Source organism: Hibiscus syriacus, unplaced genomic scaffold (assembly GCF_006381635.1).
Source record: "Hibiscus syriacus cultivar Baekdansim isolate YM2019G1 unplaced genomic scaffold, ASM638163v2 tig00110474_pilon, whole genome shotgun sequence".
NCBI classification, from domain to species: Eukaryota; Viridiplantae; Streptophyta; class Magnoliopsida; order Malvales; family Malvaceae; genus Hibiscus; species Hibiscus syriacus.
In genome coordinates, this window is record NW_024062753.1 from 1,137,349 (window position 1) to 1,158,146 (window position 20,798).

Consider the following 20,798-nt stretch of genomic DNA (forward strand, 5'->3'; position numbering starts at 1 on the left):
GGTTATCATTTACCATTTAATTATTATTGTAAGTTTGTTGTATTTAAATATCAAATTGTTATTAGTTTGATAAAATTTAATAATTGTGTTCATTTTTTTAATCTTCATCAACGATTATCGAATGACATTAACTTGAAGTAAATGCAAATTAAAATACAAGAATTATTATTGATAAACAAATACATCATTTTCTCATCAATTGTTACTTGATGACAACAGAAGTGGACATGTTTTTCTAGTGTGTCCTGGGTTTCTACAATGGCCACATCTTCTGTCTTGTCTAGATCTTTCTCGAATATCCATATTGCAATGAATTCGATTGGATTTTGGACGACCACGCTCCCTCAATAAACTCGGATTTGGTACAATCGGAAGCCAATCTTGAACCTCATCAGGGTCTTTATCATTACCTATGGGGAAACTCAAATTCGTATACCTTAAAAACTTCAGATAGTAAGTATACGGGATCCACAAAATGGTTATAGTCTTGACGCATATGCGAGCAAGCTGCTATCACATGAGAGCATGGATACTTCAGAGCTTGAAAAAACCCGCAGTCGCACGCTCTGTCCCTTAGATTTATTCTTAACGACACAGCTTCAATCCCTTGAAGAGGTCGGGGCAACTCTGTGACACGAAACATTTCATGCCTTCTAGAGAAGCTTGTTACAGACATTCCATTTGATGCAGCAATTTTTTTTTTAGATCTACAACTAATCTAGGGTGATAAACATGACCGCCTTGCATCCAAGTTTGAGCTTGTCCCCTGAGCTTCGCAAAAAGTGCCCCCAAACGAAAATATAGTTTTTACCAAAGCCGCTACAGGTAAGTGACGTGCACCCTTTAAGGTTGAATAGATTGCCTCAGCCAAGTTGGTCGTCATGTGTCCATATCGATATCCATCATCATATGCGTTCGTCCACATTTCTTATCGATGAGACTGATGTAATCGTATCCTTCCTCGTTCTTCGCCCGTAAATCTTGAAGCATTGATTCAAACGTTCGAGGAAGTAGTTCGTAACCTAATAAAAAATGTATAACTTACTAACTTGCTTTCACTTACCCATGCGCACAATTAATTGACGCTCATCATTCTTCTTGTACCTTCCATGATAGTTCGCAACAATGTCTCGGAGACAATACCTATGTTGGACAAAGGGTGGTTGCCAAATTGGACCTAAAAACTCCACTGTTGCTTTGATCCCAGCTCCGCGATCTGAAATGACACAAATTTTTTCCCTCGTGATAACATGTGCACGTAAATTTCGGAGAAAAAAAGCCCAAGAATCTGTATTTTCTCCTTCGACAAGAGCAAAAGCAACTGGAAGAATATTGCGATTGCCATCTTGGACAACTGCCAAAAATAAAACTTGCTTGTATTTTCCATACAAGAAAGTCCCGTCGATCTGAACCACAGGCTTGCAGTATTTGGCAGTATTAACGCACTGTGGGTAACTCCAAAAAACCTGATAGAATTGCGAAGAACTCGATCATTATGGTATGCATAGGAGGTTTCGAAGTCCACAATTATCCCAGGATTCAATGTCCGCACCAGCCTAAACCAACCTGGAAGTTCGTTGTATGATGCATCTCATTCGCCATGAAGTTTGACAATGGCATTTTGTTTAGCCAACCAAGCTTTTTATAGGAGACGGTGTACCCATACTGCGATTGTATAGCTGAAATCAACACTGCAACAGCTATATGAGAGCTTGCTTTTACCATGGGCATGATGGCTTGGCATATCACTTCAGAGTCTAAGTTCGAATGATCTTGGTTGACCCCTCCAGTACAACATGTGTGAGAACCGTTGTATACTGTTAGTTCCCATATGTTGTTTTTCCTATTCATTTTCGATACGTGAACCATCCAATTGCATCCGTTTTCGCGTCGAGCACAGTAGCATACATATTTTTCGGTCATCGATCGGTTGACTCTGGACTGAACAAAATTACGTATATTGTAATTTTTGATAGCCATCATCGCTTCTTCTTTGCTTGAAAACTCAATGCCACAAGATAACTCACCATTATTTATTGATGAGTAATATCCATAGTCACCGAGATGAGGCATATCCGCAAATTCTGGCCCGTACATTGCACCATAATCAGCTTCATACATGTGTGCAGGAGGGTCAGTTTGTGCCACATTTCTTGAAACTTCATCATCATCGAAGTTGAATTGCGGTGATTCTGGGTGAATGAATAGTCCAGTCTCAGCACCATCCGCACCAGGCTCACGAAGCGGTTTCTCTGGTGGAGATGATGGTTCCTCCATGCTCTTCATATTTAGGTCGAAGAACCTACTACTTGCACGCCTTCCCCTTGAACTGAAAGGCATATCGACATTGAGATCGAAAAAGCTCGCATTCGAATGCCTCCCCTTGGAGCTTGAAGCCATCGTGTCAAATGGAAACTGCACAGATGGTTGCGTCGATGGCATCTCCATATGGTTAAAGAAATTTGCAGATGAATGCATTCCCCCTTGAACTGGACGCGGTGTTGCCATACGGATTGTTCGTGAACCCACCTCGTACATATCGTAAGGAGTTACGGATGAATGTCTCCCCATTATGACATTAAAATAATTACACATTATTGTAGCCGGGCTGTCAACTTTATCAACTTGTTCAGCCAGCCCATAGTGTGAGCTTAAAGATTGACCCCGAACAGCACGCACTTGAACAAAATATGCATACATCTCAATAGCGGCGTTTGAATAATTACTTTGAGCTTCAACCATCATTTGAACATCATCATTGTTCGAAAGTTCGAACGCTGTATAAGTTAATGGCAACAATGATGTTGGAAATCTGTACTGCAACGACGACATTCTTCTATTACTTCCAACATTAATCTTCCTCGAAATCTTCGTTATTAGCTCCTCAAGAGTTATGTTTCTCTTTAATGACATTTTAACACGCTCATTTGATACGAAAACAACGCCGGTTTCATTTTCTCGAATTTCACCATCATAATAAACAATAGCTAAAAGTCGTGCCATTCTTTGAGTTTAAAAGTGCGGTAATATTATATCTGTAAAAAAATAACTTAAACAAACCTGATTAAATAAATTATATATGAACGAAAATATAACATAATAAATTTTTTACACATTAACGTAAATAATTTAAATAATATAATTTTATATTATTAACTGTACCGTAAAACTATTTCGACGTATGCTCATGCTTTTCAATTTTACAAATATAAAAATTAATTGAAAATAATTAGTATAATATTTTTTCAAATAATGATAATAAACAATAAGTATAATTAAAAAATTATAATAAAATTACCTTATAACGAAAAATCGCACGAACTTCTAAATCAAATTTGAGAAGATTGCGAGAATTATTACTCGTTGACGGAATTGTTGTATTAATTTATAAGAGAGGAGAGATGCGAGGAGATGGAGCCGGAGGAGTGTATTTATAAGCATATAAGGCGCGGTACCTGCACCGCGCTATATGTATCAGATAAAAGATATAGCGCGGATCAGGGACCGCGTTAAATATAATTTTGGTACGGCGTATAGCGCGGCCCCTGATCCGCGCTATACCCCTACGTGGCGTATAGCGCGGATCAGGGGGCGTGCTATATCCACGTGGCGCCAGATCACCGTATATCGCGGTGCAGGGGGCGCGCTTTCCTACTAAGGGTGTTAAATCGAGAAATATAGTCTGACCGTTGTTAGATCGGTAATAATACCGATCACCGGTGATATACCGAGAAAATAGCCTCATATAGCTAGGATGAACGTTTTAGTTGGTTGATTGAGAATTTGAACAGCAAATCTCTCATAGTGCGTATCCTTAAACTTGCTTGGACTAATTTTATGTATTTTATTTGGGAAGAGCACAATCATAGACATTTCAGGAGTTTAACTAGTTCGATCGATGTAACTGTAAATAAGATAAAAGAGACTGTAAAAATTAAATTATATAGACACTTTGATAATGTAAATAGATATTTGTGCATAAACTAGGGTCTAATCTAGTGAAAAGGATTTATTATGTTTTGTAAAAACTAGTTTGCATTATTTTGGATGAATATAAATTAATTATAAAAAAAAACTTTAGACTTGCCTTTTGGTAGCGTTTGTTTGGGAAAGCAATATTTACTAGTCAAGTCAAGCAATGTGTTTAAAACGAGAGGTACCACCACTTTGACAACCATTTATTGTCCATTTAAGTTTTGGGTACTGTTCGTATGCTTAATTGTTGCATTTTAGATTTGGGTAATTAATAATAAAGGTTATTCTAATATATCTAAACAATTATTTTGATCATTTACTTTTTAAAGATTCTAATTTTTTTAATAAATTTATTAAAATGATATAAATAAATATTATAATATTACACATATTAGATAAATTTAATAATTAATCTTTAAAATTTCAATAATTAAAATAATTCTTTAAATATAATTTAATGACGTGTGGATGAATACATCAGGATACAACGCCGATTACACAATTTTTTTTGGATAGTATGAGATTACGATAATATATTATATTTAGAATTTTCTTAACTTATTGATAATATACACACGTTCTGCAAACGCAGTTGTTCGTACCCAAGACCTATAGAAAGAATAACCATTCTGTTGTACAACTTGTTTCGCTCCAAAATTACATATTATATGTGTTTCCAAACTTTTTAATTAATTCATATTTGGATTAATATCTTTCTACGTTAATTAAAAACCATAAGTTTATGAATTTTAAGATGAGATCTTAATAAAGTTGAAATTTTGGAGAAATAATATTACAACGTGTCACGACTTAGCCGAAAGAAAAAAAGGGGGGGGGAAATCAAAGAAAAACAAAGTAAATAATAGTTTTTATATACCATAATCATGAGGTTTATAAAATAATGATGTTAACAAATAATAATGGTGCTTAATTAGTGTAAAGTGAATCTTATGCACAACAGTTTATTAGGCTCCTAGCTTGAAATAATTTCTCATGTGATCGTGTATTGTAATATTTTATTTAATTATAATGTTAAAATTATGTCAAATATATATATATCATAATATTTGATTTTTATTATTCAGATCGGAGTAATAATAATAGTAAATATTAATATATATTTTTAAAAAATAAACATGAATTTTTGCCTTAAAAATTCAACCAATATAACGTGGTGTTATCCTGTTGTACTTTCAAGGTTTCTCTAGAAAATTAAAGTTTTACAACAATAATAATAGTTAATTAACAAGTACATTAAAGAAAAAAGGAATGGGAAAGTAGGCCATTAAATACTTTACATGTGTCCTAATGATGGTCAAATGTTTTTATCTTATATTTTAATGCTCTTATTCCGTACCATTCTTTAACTTTTTTATTAATAGAAAATTAATAAAATAAAGAAAAACAATATATTTTGTATTAAGACTAGTACATATAATAAAATCTTACATATATATTATTTGAATTTAAGAGTGAATATAGAATATTAATATATATTTAATATATATAAATGATTATATACTCTGAATTTAGATGTTGGAGTAATTCATTTTAATACGGATAAAATAAATTTAAAGTATGAAATAAAGATATTTATAGATCAAATTAGATTTATGTCAAACTATATATATATTAATGTAATTATATTTATTTAAATTGCACAAAGTAATATATCTTAGTGGTTAAAAGTATAGTTATTATTCCTAGAGATTTCAAGTCCGAGCACTAGAGATTGCAAGGGTATTTGACATTTAATTGTCAAATGATTGAGAATCTTTCGAATACAAACTACATTTTAATCGCTCTAGATTAATAAAAAAATGTTTATCCCAATTTAACTTGATCATAAATATAAAGGTAAAATACACCAATAGTCACTCGACTGTTTCAAATTTGTCTTTTTTAAAAAAAAATATATGAGTTGGATATTAATAATTGAGGAACTCAACAAAACAACACGTTAAAGTGAAAAGATCATTTTGTAACTTTTAATAATCAATGGACTCAACAAAGTAATATTTTATAGATGGGGATTATTTGTGTACTTTACCCTAAATATAAATATTAAATTTTATTCAAAGACGTTCGTATTTATGAATGAGTGACTAATTGTTATAATTTGAGATGATTTAGAATAATTTCAATTACGTCATGTATGCTGATATCCAGTAGTTGAGGTGAAGAAATGGCAGGCAAATGGTCCTTGATTAATGAATGTAGCATGCAGGCCTCGTAATTATAACAGGTCATATAGTGAATCGCTTCTTATTACGGCCTACCGTAATCAATTTGAATTTAAAATAATAATTAAAAAAAGTGAAAATAAAGATGTCAAAGGTACTGTACATGCACTGTACAAAGTCATGCTTTTGTAAGGCATTGATTTGTATATTTGTTTAGGGCAAAAAGAAAGAACCAACCACGCACATTATAAATTGCCTTTAGCTTTACAGAAAAAACGTCTACACATGGCACGTGTCGATCTATAAAGCTAGACCCACAAAGGAATTACTGTAATATATTTTGATATGAATTTGAAAATTTAGATCAAAATAGTTACAGTGTTCTTATATTATGAAAACAACAATTCAAAGGTTCCATAGAATACTCCCATGTATATAGTGGATGGTGTTGAAGCAATTTAGGGTTGGGATCATGATGAATACTTTTTATCATTGTTTTAGGCGATGGACATAATTTGTGTACTCTGAACCGGACAATGCAATTGGTGGCATTGAAGCTGGAGCAGGGGAACTCGGTATCCAAGCCATGCACAAGTTCCCTGCTGCTCAGCATGGAACCCTGAAAACAGGCAAGTTGATGCACACAACTACTTTACACTTTTCTTCAGCACTTTGTTTAAGTTGAATTAGAAGCTTGGATAAGAAAGTTGGAGTATCAATGTTATTATTTGTTTCGATTGCTGAATCATGTTATCGACAAGTTAACAACTATATGGTAAGCCACTTTATACTTCTCCTGCTTTCAGCAGAACCCTTTTCAATACTTTGATTGTTAATACAACAATGCATATAACAAGGTTAAAAAGAAAGGGATTATCCTATGTTTCCTCGGACGCATATATGTTACGGACACGAATATTTCAGAAAATAAGGTTGGTCCATCACTCCGAATGTGGACTCATTAATGGCTTGCCTCGTCCCATGCTGAAACCCTTGGTTCCGTCCGGCATTCTTGGATGGTTAGACTTCTTTTTCATATTTGCACTGGGTTGAGGTGGTGCTTCAGCAGCCAGGCCTCGTTCACCAAGCCCCCGGCCCTTCCCCCGTTTGCCCCGTCTCTTTTTTGATATCACCTTACCGTTATCCTCACCCTACGGAGAAGGTCAAAAACAATCTTATTCATATACATGTCGAATATGAATATGCTTAGCTTTTTTTTTCCTTTTTTTTTTACATAAGAATATTAAAGAATCAAGGCTTACGTTATTTTTGGTTGATTCAAGATTGTTTAATTGAAAGGAACTCGGTAAATCGTCCTCGTCTAGTATGCTATCAAACTCAGATTTTTGTTTATTGGGAACAGATTTTGGCTGCATTTACATTTCAAAAAAGAAAAAAAAATGTAAACTAATGGCTTGATTTAGAAATACATAATAATATGATGAATATATCCGGTTTTGAGACATACCAAGATTCTAAGCAGCAACCTTACTTGGAGTCCTTTTCTCCCATCCCTTTCATCACTTAACTTCTCAACCTGAGCCAATATCATTGCAAAACCAGAAATTGAACAATTAACTTTACCAACAATCAACATCACTCGGAATAAGATAGTTCTATATCATTGCAAAAGAAGGAATTAAAGTATAGATTCAACTAAATATATCTAGAAGCTGTTATTTAGACTCAAGTACGAGTGTCAGTTATGAATATATTTATTTATTTTTCTTCATATTTAGAGGGTTATATTCAGGTTCTTATATCCAAATATGTGTTGGATATGGGTGCTGGAAACGAACATGAACACTTCAACGAAAATAAAAAGATGTGATTAATAATAACAGTAGCAACATTACCGCTTTCTCAGCAATCTCTGCCGATTCAAACTCCACAAGTGCATGAAGCTTAAAGATAATGGAAGAAGAAAATGAGGAAAACTGTGCAATAATTTTTAGGATTAATTAAGGAAAAACATGTCTGATTTGAATCTTCATACCTCGTTAGACATACAAAACTCACTTTTAGAGCGGGAAGATCTGGATTCATGGGGATGACATATTCTTATATTCTTCACACTGTGTTCCAATACCATTAGTAAGTGCTGCAGAAATAATCCTTTTTCCTAATTGAAATAGAAATGATAAAAAAAAATTATAATAAAACATGAACAAACCTTCCGACAATATTAAAAATTCTGTCGATGTTCTGATGAGAGTGATCTTCAGGCAAATTCTCTACAACAACAGTATGAGACTGCAAGAAAAGAGAAGAAGAAAAATTGTAATTTGCAATGCATAAGAAAGGTTTAATTATGCTCCTAACCCTATACTTTATTCTTTTAACCTTTAAAATTTAATTCATTTGATTAAAATTGAATAAATGATTGATTTTAAAAATTAAAATCTAACGAATATCACATATTCAAATTTAAGAAAAATTCAACTAACAGTAAAACTCAACTAAAATAGTCCGTCATAGCATGGATAAGAATTAATACAAATTTAAATTTGAAATGAGAAAGAAAGTAAAAATTCAAGTAAAAAGATAATATCTGTTTAAAATAAACAATATTAATTTCCTCAGCATGTTTAAATTAAATCATGAGTTGTTAAAAGTTATCAAGTAAAATTAGTTCATTACTAATTCATGTACAAAAACATGAGTAATAAATAATATTCATACTAAACATAGTATTATGTCTTTATTAAATTTCTGAAATTAAATTACGGAGACTCAATTTTAAAAGCCTAAAGAGTAGAGGGACTGGGGATCAAAATTATACCAAAATCTATGTCATCAACTCTTTATTTCTCTTGTCTAACACGGTCACGTGGCAATGGAGGTATAAATATCTATCATTCAAATATATGAAAAAAGCCACGGAAAATTTTGAGTATATTCATGTAAGAAATATATTTATATCCAACACTCACTCGAGTTCAAGCCACATAAAAGAAAAGGACAAGAAAACAGAAGGAAAATAGGAAATTCCCAATTAAATTACCTGAACTTCTTCTCTGTCCTTGTCAGTGAAAGGGTGTTTACGTTTAACTTTCTTACCATCATCACTCACAACCTTAATTTCAGCAAATGAAAAGGAAGAAATATAATTAGTTTTTGCAGTTGGAAAAGTAATAAATGAAAGTAAAAGAAGTTACAAGTTTTGAAGAGGATCGAAGTGCTTTGGCCAACAAGTAGTTGTTGGTGATGAGAGACCTGATTTTCTTTGTTGAAGCAATGAAAGATATGGGAACTGAAAAGCATAGACAAAATCTATCAATGAAAGAAACTGTTGTAATTGGAAAGATTAATAATTTTTAGAACCTATTGATGTGCCAAAAATTTTATCAATGAAAGAAACTGTTGTTGATGGATGACACTTTGTAAATTCCCCTGACTCGATAAGAATCTAGACAGAATCCAACCTCAAGAGAGCCTTGATTAAGTTCTTACCATAACCTTCGGGATCTTTGCTTATTTGCTTTGACAACGATTCATTTGCTATGAGGCTCATGTCACTCAACTGGTATTCCACCTGTTTTTATCGTTGTGTCAAAATAGAGAAACCGAACTTTCATTCATTGCGGGACTTTTCCTTCAATGTTACTCCTACTTGATATCGAATATGAACATTTATATGACAAATTTTCTTCTCAACTTTCTTTTTCTACCTTTTTATTTTTTTAAATATATGTATCTGATAACCGTGTTATGCATATATCTAAACATAATCATAAATACGAAATATAATCCCCTAAATACATGAAAAACTTGAAAAATAAATAAATAAATGGTTTAGACGCATTCCCAAACCCACAAAAGAATGTCAAAACAAACTATCATTAGTTTCATTATGGAAGTGATGGTAACAGGAGCTCTAATGCCAGTATATCTCGAGGGTTATATTCTCATGTACATTTCCAAAAACATGCATGATATGAATCTCGAAGAAAATCTAGCACCAGACATTAGATGTGTGCTGCTTGAATAAATGATTTGGATCCTTATAAATTCTAGTAAAGTTGTGAGCTAAACAAAAACTCAAGCAGGTGAAATGCAAACACTACGCAAAACTGACACATTAGAAAAGATTACCTGTTTGATGATCTTTAAACGGAGATCATCGGTGAGCACATTCTTAGGAAAGAATTTAGGGATCGAGAAATTAGGATTTGGAATGAAATAGGCAGCAGTAGCCGGTTCTTGTTCACCAACAAAGAACCCATCCGATCCGGCGACGTCACCGGGATAGTGAAATAAAGGGTAATAATAAGCCGAAATGGGCATTTGGGTACGCGATTTGGGCAAGAATTGTGGTGCATAAGCATCTAATTTGAACCTCACGTCGCCATTGCTGCTTCCACTGCTATCAATGGCAAGCTTTTCTTTGCGTTCTTCTTTAGTTTTTTGATCAGATTGTGTTTCTTCCATGGTTTTTTTTTTCTTCTTGCGAAATTTGCTGTTTCTTTCGTGTGGCTGGTTTGATTAATGCGTTTGAAACCCATAGATTTTGATGTCTCTCCTGAAGTTTAGTGGCTGTTGAGTTTTGAGAGTGTTTAGCGCGCAAATGCGGAGAGGCGACTTTCTTACACGACCATTGCGTTATTGTCTTTGACTTGCTTTTCTTAATCAATTTCTTCACAAAAATTAATAAGTCAGTCATTTTTCTTTAATATATCAAAGTTTAGTCTTGTAATTTACAGAAACTAATAAATTAATCCAGCGCTAATGAATAAATAAACTTGAACAGAAGATCAATAAATTAAAAAGACCAAATTCTGAAAAAAAAATCATGTTAGCAACTTATTGACGAGATTTAACAGTATTATTTCATTAGACTAATTTATCATTAAAAAGACCAAATTCTGAAGACTTAAAAAAAAGACTAATTTTTTTTAATTTTCATAAAGTGGTAGAGATGTAATTCATAATTAAACATATTTGAAGGTTTGTAATTTGCCACCATTTTACGACAGCCTTATCTTTCCTTTTTCTACGATAATCCACTCCCTTAAGCCCCTCACTAGACCTTTGTAAGAATGTGGCCAAATTCAACCTGAATTGTCATTTAGAACTTTAATACATATCATTTTAAAAATATTAATATAATTTCTAAGAATTCTCATTCACTGAGTAATGTTACGATCATATGTTAAAGCTTGAATAAAAAGATAATTATTTATTTGTGTAAGTGTACCCGATTATCATCGGATGCAGTGTGGAAGCAAGATTCCCCCGCAGAATCGTCACTGCCTGCCTTGAGAAAATCTTTCAAGTCATCTAATATGTGAGGTTCCACCAGTTTCCAAAACCACATTGAATCGTTTCCCAGAAATCCCAGCCAAAACACTCCCCCTCTTCTTTTCACTCTGCAATTCAGGGATTTTGCTTTCAATGTTTTCACGACTTTCTCTACACCCTCACTGCTCCCTTTCAGCTTCAAAAGAATATCGCCGGATGACGTACGATACCCTCCGTACATATACCAGTAAGCAAGTACAATCGGAGACAGCCACCGGTGAATTAGTTTCGGGATCACTGGTTGGCCCTTTGGAAAGAACTGGTCCGCATAGAAACCGAAATACAAGTGTGAGATGGTACTAAACTTGTGCGGGATATCATCATCTCCAGCTATTAGCTTACTCGAAGGATGTAACCACTCGTGATATTGATCATGAACATGTCTCTTCAAAATTGAATGCATGACGGAATCTTGATTGAACTCGAACCGTATCACATGATTCTTTCTCTCTTCATCCGAGTCTATACGTAAACCTCCTAAAAGCAACCCCACTAAAGCCTCTCTTTGTTCTTTGCTTAGTTTTAGGCTCACAGGTCTCTTGACCTGTTTCCGGCTTGAGCTAAGGACAGAGTCCAGCTTTTCCATCAGCGGAGATTCAATTTCATATTTCTTCTCGCACATCAGATCATATATCTTTTCCGCCTTCGAAAAATCTCCAGAAGAGAGGTATCCTTGTAAAATGGTATTGCAAGACTTGGCATTAATGCCGATTATCGCATTGCCACGCATCTGGTTGAAAATTTCCCCTGCTTTGCCAAGATTACCGACTTTAACCAATGAGTTCAAGTATATATTGAAAATGGTCCGGTTGGGTTGGCATTTCTCTAGGCACTCGATGAAGGTCGACTCCAGCTTATCATGAAGGTTTGACTTGAGGAACATATCTGTTAGCTCAATGTAAGATGGCATAAGAGGTTTCTTACCACTCTCGATGAATTCTTTCATAAGCGACTCGGCAAGGTCCATTTGCTCAGATTTACAGGTAATCTCTATAATCTTGTGGTATGCTGCAACACTGGCAGAGCCCAAATGCTTCTGCATCTTCCTGAATACCTCCAAAGATTTTGTAATTTCTCCGACTTTTGCATAAACTTCTATTTTATAAACAAAAGCTTGAGAAGGGATACCATCATCAGAATCGAGTAGTTCAATCCAAGTTCTTTCGGCTTCCTTTACATCCCCTTCCTTTGGACAAGCTCTCAAGATGGACAAGAGCACTTCTCTTCCCTCCACCATACCCGCTTCTCGCATCATTTTCCTCAGCGATTTTATCCTCTTGTTATCTACCAGTTCCTGATAGCTATGCAACCAAATTAGGCCAACGTATATATCCTTTTGAATCTCCAAGCCACATGTTTCTAAGTTGTGAAAGATATACTCAGCCTGTTTTAAATAATATTTTGAAGAACCTCCCAGTTTACTAAGAATGGATCGGAAAAGTGAGTTATGCAAGCTAAGACGTGGTCGGTAACCTCCTAACTGAATCATCCGATTGTAAATGCCACATGCTTCATCCAGGCAACCTTGAACCGGTGCACTAAGATACGCAACGATTAGAATATGAAATGTAGATTCACTAGGCACACGTCCCTGGTTGATGATATCATCAAATATCTCCCTACATTTTGTAAATTTTCCCTCCTTCCCCATGTAGTCCGCTAGCTTGGTAGCAAGAGCAAAATCGAATCGATACCAATGTTGCTGCATCATCCACTTATAAACCTGAATGTAGAAAACGATATTTTCAAGACATTTTACGTTAAGGTGTCAAGCCAAGACCACCATATAAAATCTTACAACCAGAGTAGCAATGCAGACAGTTAAAAGACACTGAACTCCCATTCTTAGAAGGCGTCTCTCTCCGACTTTCAAAGAATTCGAAAATAATATAGCAATAAACAGCACATATTAATAGTTACACTACATATGAATCTAGACTTTAGCAAAACTAAGAACAATCCTCAAATATTTCTTTAATTGGATAGATAAACCATCCTTTTATTCTTGAGTTCTAAGACCATTTAATTACCATAGAACTGTCCCAAGCACCTAAAGAAACAAAATATGCAATATATATATATTGAAAATTCACCAATGCCAATACCTACTGAAAAATCAGTGTTGAGAGAGCATGACCCCAAAATGGTATATGAACTGGCTTGACCCACGACTTAATCGGGGAGACTTGTGGCTACCAGTGGCGGGTCTTAGGCTAACTTTTTCCACAATCTCGATCTAAATTATAGCATCAAAGCAACTAAAGCAACGAAATGCGCAACATAAATGTGTGTATATTGAAAATTCACCAATGTCAATGCCTACTGAAAAATCAGTGTTGGGAGAGTCGGACTCAGTCGGGAGATTTGTGGCTACCGGAGACAAGGTCCTAGACTAACTTTTTCCGCAATCTCAATCTAAATTATAGCATCAAAGGTTAAGCTTTTTAACATCAAATAAGAAAATATTGATGAAAATCGAAAAGAAAACTAATACCTTATACCCAGTTTCATTTTCTCGAATTCTCATACAATGAACAGCCACGTAAGTAGCCTCCTCTTGTTTCAGCCACTTCTTTTGCGCATTCAATATCCTAATCAAAGTTCCCGCCTTATGAGCAGGCAACTCTTTACAAAGCCAAGCGAGCTTCGACCTTCGCCACTGCTCCGGCAACTCTTCCAGCTCCTTAACTTCAATCACCGGCGCCTCCAAACGCTTCATATCGTCCCCCGCGAAAACCCCATCACCGTCTTCAAACAAAAACGTTTCGCTCTCGTCGTTCGAGGAATCCCATTTCTCTTTTTCTTCACTTACGTTTCCATCAGCTAGACTAACGTGAGCAGCCGAGGACAAGGGATAAGCCAAGCAACCGTGGCCGGAAAAAGAAGGGAGCAACCGTGGCGCGGCGGAGCGGGGGATGATGGGGCGGGAAAGGCAGAGGGTAGAGAGAGAAGATAAAGCTTTGGTCGCTAACATTGCTGCTGATTATCCAGAATCCATTATGGTATTAAAGATTTGTTTTCTTATTCAATGGCAGCCATGGATAAAGCTCTGGGCTTAGTAAAATACCAACGTCCATTGTGGAATCTCTGGGCCATTACCCATTATCTCATGAATGAATTGACAAGATTTTTGGATTGGTTTAATTTTAGTTTTAGTTCTTTTATTATTTTAAAATAAACAGTTAAATATTTTTTTATTTAAAATTGAATATTATATAATAAATATAAATAGAATATAAAATATAACGATTGAATTATTAAAAACATTAACTATAAATAAATTTATAGATATAAAACCCATTTAAGTTTAGTTGATTATAAGTGAATATCGTGTATAATAAATAATTTTTCTAATAGTTTAACAAATTCAATTGGAAAATTTATGTTAAGTGAAACCAAGTTAACGGAATGAATTGATTAGTGGATTAAAACTTAGGTAGGGTGAGCCCTAACAGTAACACAGAGAGAAACAAATTCCATCCGAATCTAAAAATACGTAATTGATTGTAATGCATGTTCAGTTGGAAGTTGTGTTGGAGCAATGGACGGTGAACAAGAAGACAATATTGCTGAAACAAGCTCGCCCACAGTTTCTTTACCCTACTCCCCACTTTTTCACAACTCCTCATGGTTCATTGATCCTGTACACATATATATATTTACATACATCTTCATATCATCAACCTAAAAAAACCAAACATTTCACGAGCTTCTTTCATAAAATCTGCTGTCCCCAGAAAAATCCTTACAAAGAAGAAAGATTTTCAAGCCAGAGCAAATTTTTCACGGGCCAAAACCCATTTCTTCACCAACCAAAAGGAAAACCTATTGTGATCCGACGGTCACTCTGCTGCCACGTTACCAGCTTGATCTCACTCTGGGTTTTCTCTGAAACTGCTATATCAAATGGTAATGTGACTGGTTTTGTGCTTTTAGAAGGTGTTTCCCCCCCCCCCCTAAACTTTTAAGAGAGTGCAGATTTCAATGGCTCGATCGGCGATGACAATGGGACCTGGGATGGAGTTGCCTATTATGCATGATAGTGATCGTTATGAACTGGTTAAAGATATTGGTTCTGGGAATTTTGGGGTGGCTAGGTTGATGAGAGATAAGCAGACTGATGAGCTTGTTGCTGTTAAGTATATTGAGAGAGGAGACAAGGTTTGTGTCCCTTTCTTCCTTTTTTTTTCCTCTCTAGTTTTTGATGGCGTTGAGCTTGAAATGAAATTTGATCGTCTTTTTTGATTTGACGATCCACTTCTTTGATTTGTGTTGATGGATTGACAAGTGTTTAAGGGATTGCGGACTCGTCTCCCAAGAGTCCGTGGACCCCTCAACACGGGAAGTTTTTTTATTTTTTATTTTTGGTCTCTGTTCCGAAAGAAGTAATGCAACATGCAAAATGTGTATAATTTCTCAGTTCAATTTTGTGTTTCTATTTAGTCTTGATGTGTTGTATGCAACAGATAGATGAAAACGTGCAAAGGGAAATCATCAACCACAGGTCGCTAAGGCATCCAAATATCGTCCGGTTCAAAGAGGTTGGTCCATTGTTTCATCATTAAGGTTTCTTATCGTTTTCTCATCCATTGAGAAAGATTTTTTTTAACAAACTTGTGAATCTATGGTGTGACATAGATCGTATTAACACCAACACATCTGGCTATCGTGATGGAATATGCTGCCGGGGGAGAGCTTTTCGAAAGGATATGTAATGCAGGCCGGTTCAGCGAGGATGAGGTTCGTTTATGTGATGTTTTTCGATTAGTGTTTGGTCGATTAGGTATTAGTCTATATTCGTTACTTGGGACCCTTGTTTGTTGTTGTGCAACTTACACTGATATATTTTTTGCAGGCTAGATTTTTCTTTCAACAGCTTATATCAGGAGTGAGTTACTGCCATTCAATGGTAAGTAACTATAGTTTCATTGCTTTGCTTATCTGAAAGAGAATACGAGTTAACTCTGGTACATCTTTCTTCCCGAATTCCTCTCTGAAGCAAGTATGCCACCGAGACTTGAAATTGGAGAACACATTGCTGGATGGTAGTCCGACTCCTCGTTTGAAGATTTGTGATTTCGGGTATTCCAAGGTATAAGTGCTCTTCATTTTCACCCATATCTGGTGCATACCCTCCCTTTTCCCCTCTGCATTTCTCATTTTATCGTCTTTGATTTTCCTTATACGTATATGTTGACATGGTATACTTTTCCAGTCCTCCGTGCTGCATTCGCAGCCAAAATCAACTGTTGGAACTCCGGCTTATATAGCCCCTGAAGTGTTGCTCAAGAAAGAATATGATGGAAAGGTAATATTGCTTCGTGTTTGCTTGATTGAACTGCGGCATATATTCGAATATGGATATTCTGGTCCAAATATATACCTTATTCAACACTCATCCTGTGTTTATCTTAGCTACTAATACTCGTGCTAAAATTTTATTGCTGGAATACATGACAGAATGCGGATGTCTGGTCTTGTGGGGTAACCATATATGTTATGTTGGTAGGAGCATATCCGTTTGAAGATCCCGATGATCCTAAGAACTTCCACAAAACAATAAATGTAAGCTCATTCCTTTGTTTATGGTAACTTCTTAAAATCTAGACTAATGGCATCGGTTCGTTCTCGCAGCGAATTATACATGTCCAGTACTCAATCCCAGACTATGTCCATATATCCCCCGAGTGCCATCATCTGCTCTCAAGGATTTTTGTGGCTGACCCGGAAAAGGTTAGTTCTCTGTTTGTGGAAACCTTGCATATTCATCTCTCTATGATTGATGGTGAAGAGTCCGAGCAACATAGATTTGTGAGAGTTACAACCTTTTTCTTTTTTATGGTCTTGATTCATAACTTGGATTTCGATTTGATTTTGTTATCAACAGAGGATATCCATCCTTGAAATTAAGAATCATGAGTGGTTTCTAAAGAACTTACCAGCAGATCTCTTGGATGAGAGCTCGATGAATGACCAGTTCGAAGAACATGATCAACCTACGCAAAGCGTTGATGAGATCATGCAGATCATTTCCGAAGCCACTATCCCTGCAACAAATAGGAGGAATTATCTCGATCATTATTTGGCTGGTAGCCAGGACCTTGACGACGATATGGACGACCTCGACAATGATTCCGAACTAGACATTGATAGTAGTGGTGAGATAATATATGCAATGTGATTCCGGTGACGCCGTTGGGGTAATCGAGGGTGGTCAACCAATGTTAATGGAAGTGGAGGCTACCGTTTTCTTGGGAGAATATCCAGCAATTGGCTTTCAAAACTGAAGTGTTGTATCCAGCAATTGGCTACCGTTCTCTTGTAACGCATGTAATCAACTGTTGACCTTGGTCTTTAACCATCACTCCTTCAACTTGTTACATAAACCTGAATCTTGCTTCTTCTTCATCATTTCATCCTAAAATACCGAAAATGCACTATAAAAGGTTGAATTTTGAATTATATTAAATAATATCACATCCTCTAATCATTCAAACCCTTCCATTCCATTCTTAGCGGCTTCAAAAATTATAAAAAATTATAATGTTTTTATTCTTAAATTTTATCAAACAATTATAAAATGACTTAAATTTTATCAAATTATTATAAAACGACCCTTAAACTTATTAAAATTTATCACTATTTTATAATCAATAAATTTAACAATCTCATGAAAACGTGCTCCAAAAGAGATGAGGAAGAGATAAACAAGATAAAGCAGAAAAAGAGTAGAAATACAAGAGGATTTTATTATTCATCAGAGCCAAAAAATTAGATGATCTTGAAGTCAAGGATCTGAATGTTTTGAACCTCAAGTTTCTTATAATCACACTACGTTTTCTAGCAACAAAAAACTTTCCAAAGTTGTACTCTTTGTATTTGGCCAGGTTTTGCTCATCCATGAGTTCCTCCAATGGCTTCACCATGACGTAGTGAGAAGGGAAAAAGAAGACCGGAATCGAAAAACCTTTCCTTTTCCGAGTTCACCACCACCCTATGCTCCACACTCTCGTAAGCTTCATTGCTCCAAACCTGCAAAAACGAAAGGAGTTCATGAATAAGATCAGGCTAAACCTAGTTAAAAACCGTGTTGTCATCCAAGTCCAGCTCCAGTTAAATTCGACCTACTGAGCTGGACAAATAGTCTGAACTTTAAACAAATTTATATGCAAGAACTTGAATAAATTACCTAAATAGTATCTTTGGGGTCGGTTTAAATGGAACCCAAACTCCGTCCGATTTTCTCTTTACTTGTAGTCCTCCGTCATAGTCCTGAGCAACGATGGTTAAGGCACCGGCATCCTTGTGTCGACCAATGCCGAGTGCTAGCTCAGGGCAAGGGTATGGAGGATAATGATTAAATCTCATCATTGTCATATGATCCTCAAAGTAGGTATGGTACCTGTTAGATGGTAAGCTTAAGCTTAATGAGATGAGTTCCAATAGCTTGTAACCTAGTTTTTCCACTTCTCCAGCATACTCCTCGCATACCTCCCTATCAAAACATTAATAAATCAAGTGCCAAATTAATGTAGGGCATTGACGAGACACTTGTGTATGTAAGTTATTCGGGTTTAACTTGAAAGAAAAAAAATCGAATTTGACTCAATCATTGTTAAGATCAAGCAATTCGAGCTATTAATCATTGTTAAGATCAATCAAGTGGAGCATTTCAGTTCAAGTTTGATCATAAATAATTGAATATAAAGTCGAATACGAAATTCAAGTTCATTTTTTACTACTAGACAAATAAATGAACTTAATCAAACCAGCTTGAGCAATTCAACGAATCAAGTTCGAACTTTATAAGTGAAACTCAATTGATTCTCTCGAGCTGAGTCGACAACTTCATCTTGATAGCCTCCACAACTTCGACATGGTATCTTTCCAATAGTTAAAAGAAATTAATAAGATTTGCTAATTTGTAAAACATGGTATCTTTAAACCAAAAAAAAAGGAAATTATCGCAGGCAGCTTTTACAGGCAGTCATTGATTTGTTCATCTCTGTCAGCTAATTTATCAAACACATCACAGGCAAAATAGTAAAGATTAATTACCTAAACTCCAGTGGATTCTCTGGCCACTGGTTACTCAACGTCCTGGTTTGTTTATCCTCGGGCTCAGGCGAAGCAGGAAGAAAAGATGGGTCTTTTATCAAGAAATCAAACACCTCTTTCCGGTCTCTAACATTCTTCGTGTGCTCGCCTTCATGGTATCCCATAGCATTCACTTCATCTCGTTTAACCTTTCGTTTTTCGTCGAGGGTTGATCGAAGAAGGCTTTATGCTAATCTTTGTGAATAATTGCAAAGGCACCCCGTGATTGATGACTTGAAAAAAAACCCAGTTTTGCAGGCGTTTGCAATCTCTGAAACCAATACCTTGATGTCTGATACTGAAAGATCGATGAGCGGAATTCCCTCGATTTCGATCGTATCAAGTTTCGGTCGGTGCTCGGCGGCTTGGATGAAATCTTCATCGACTTCTCCCATGGCAACTACCTAGACTAAAGCCAGTGATTACACTAAGCCACCTTTTTCGAATATAATGCGAGTATGGTCTCCTCTCTATATTTTGTTTTCTAAAACTTGGTTTTATATACATTGAACATGGACAATTTCTTGGCCAATGTGTTCAGTGGTGTGGTATGTGTAAAAATACTATTCTCAGATCCAACTTTATAACAAAATCGATGATTATAATATATTAAAAGCTTTTACATTATATTTAAAATTTGAGGATGGTGGTGGTGGCGAATTTCCCAAATCACCTTATGTTGATGTGATTTCACGCATGGATCGCCACTTACACTAATGTGGAGTCACGTGTAAAAAATAAGTGTTAATTTTATAAATATTTTAAAATATGTCTAATATATAATTAATTTTTGTTAAGATGATTTTTATGTAAAAATATCAATTTTTTATTTTTTTTTGCGTGCAAAAAAATTATGTATTAAAATTTTTAAATATTTTTTTACAAATTATTTTATAGCTCGAAAATTTTTGTTTTTTTGCATGAAATTACACAATACGTATAATATAGTATAAGAAAAGTTTAAGGGTAAATAATTTAAAACATGAATAATTTTATAAAAGTTTTATAACTAGTATTTATTTTACAAATGATGATGATGATGATAAGAAATATTTTAAATTTAAAAAATTATAAATTTCATATATTTTTAAAAAAATTATTGACTTTTAAAATTAATTGTTTAAAAATATAAAAAATTAAAATAATTGCTTCTTTAGCTTTACAATTTTTATTAAATTTTATTCACTTTTAATTCTTTTATTATTATATATTTTTTTTAATTTTTAAATATATGAGTTATAA

At 34.9% G+C, this 20,798-nt stretch overlaps 3 protein-coding genes and 1 pseudogene across 3 annotated transcripts; 1 reads left to right on the forward strand and 3 right to left on the reverse strand.

Annotated features, from left to right (window-relative positions):
* Positions 1-7,099: 7,099 nt before the first annotated feature.
* LOC120128069 (la-related protein 6C-like) lies at positions 7,100-10,589 on the reverse strand. Its single transcript, XM_039145853.1, has 10 exons — positions 10,254-10,589; positions 9,612-9,693; positions 9,317-9,411; positions 9,163-9,234; positions 8,332-8,411; positions 8,155-8,233; positions 8,015-8,062; positions 7,627-7,695; positions 7,421-7,528; positions 7,100-7,309 (listed from the first exon to the last, which is right to left on the reverse strand). Exons 1-10 carry the CDS (start codon positions 10,587-10,589, stop codon positions 7,100-7,102), a joined length of 1,179 nt encoding a protein of 392 aa, XP_039001784.1.
* Positions 10,590-11,308: 719 nt separating this feature from the next.
* LOC120128068 (pentatricopeptide repeat-containing protein At2g15820, chloroplastic-like) lies at positions 11,309-14,442 on the reverse strand. The gene is made up of 2 exons (XM_039145852.1): positions 13,954-14,442; positions 11,309-13,182 (listed from the first exon to the last, which is right to left on the reverse strand). The coding sequence occupies exons 1-2, from the start codon at positions 14,431-14,433 to the stop codon at positions 11,338-11,340; spliced, it is 2,325 nt and encodes a 774-aa protein (XP_039001783.1). The 5' UTR covers positions 14,434-14,442; the 3' UTR covers positions 11,309-11,337.
* A 954-nt stretch (positions 14,443-15,396) lies between these two features.
* LOC120128070 (serine/threonine-protein kinase SRK2E-like) lies at positions 15,397-17,755 on the forward strand. The gene is made up of 9 exons (XM_039145854.1): positions 15,397-15,620; positions 15,926-16,000; positions 16,098-16,199; positions 16,315-16,368; positions 16,459-16,551; positions 16,675-16,767; positions 16,920-17,024; positions 17,094-17,192; positions 17,347-17,755. The coding sequence occupies exons 1-9, from the start codon at positions 15,444-15,446 to the stop codon at positions 17,638-17,640; spliced, it is 1,092 nt and encodes a 363-aa protein (XP_039001785.1). The 5' UTR covers positions 15,397-15,443; the 3' UTR covers positions 17,641-17,755.
* A 433-nt stretch (positions 17,756-18,188) lies between these two features.
* Positions 18,189-20,011, reverse strand: LOC120128073 (annotated as a pseudogene).
* Positions 20,012-20,798: the final 787 nt, after the last annotated feature.

Bases quoted from the DNA above. Each gene is read 5' to 3' on its own strand.
- LOC120128069 (XM_039145853.1), bottom strand. From the start codon at position 10,589: ATGGAAGAAACACAATCTGATCAAAAAACTAAAGAAGAACGCAAAGAA. The intron at 9,235-9,316 runs GTAACTTCTTTT...GCTGAAATTAAG, and splicing joins TTCGATCCTCTTCAAAACTT to GTTGTGAGTGATGATGGTAA. The intron at 7,696-8,014 runs GTAATGTTGCTA...ATATTGGCTCAG, and splicing joins CAGAGATTGCTGAGAAAGCG to GTTGAGAAGTTAAGTGATGA.
- LOC120128068 (XM_039145852.1), bottom strand. From the start codon at position 14,433: ATGTTAGCGACCAAAGCTTTATCTTCTCTCTCTACCCTCTGCCTTTCC. The intron at 13,183-13,953 runs GTATTAGTTTTC...TTCTACATTCAG, and splicing joins AAAATGAAACTGGGTATAAG to GTTTATAAGTGGATGATGCA.
- LOC120128070 (XM_039145854.1), top strand. From the start codon at position 15,444: ATGGCTCGATCGGCGATGACAATGGGACCTGGGATGGAGTTGCCTATT. The intron at 16,768-16,919 runs GTAATATTGCTT...AATACATGACAG, and splicing joins AGAAAGAATATGATGGAAAG to AATGCGGATGTCTGGTCTTG. The intron at 17,025-17,093 runs GTAAGCTCATTC...TCGTTCTCGCAG, and splicing joins ACTTCCACAAAACAATAAAT to CGAATTATACATGTCCAGTA.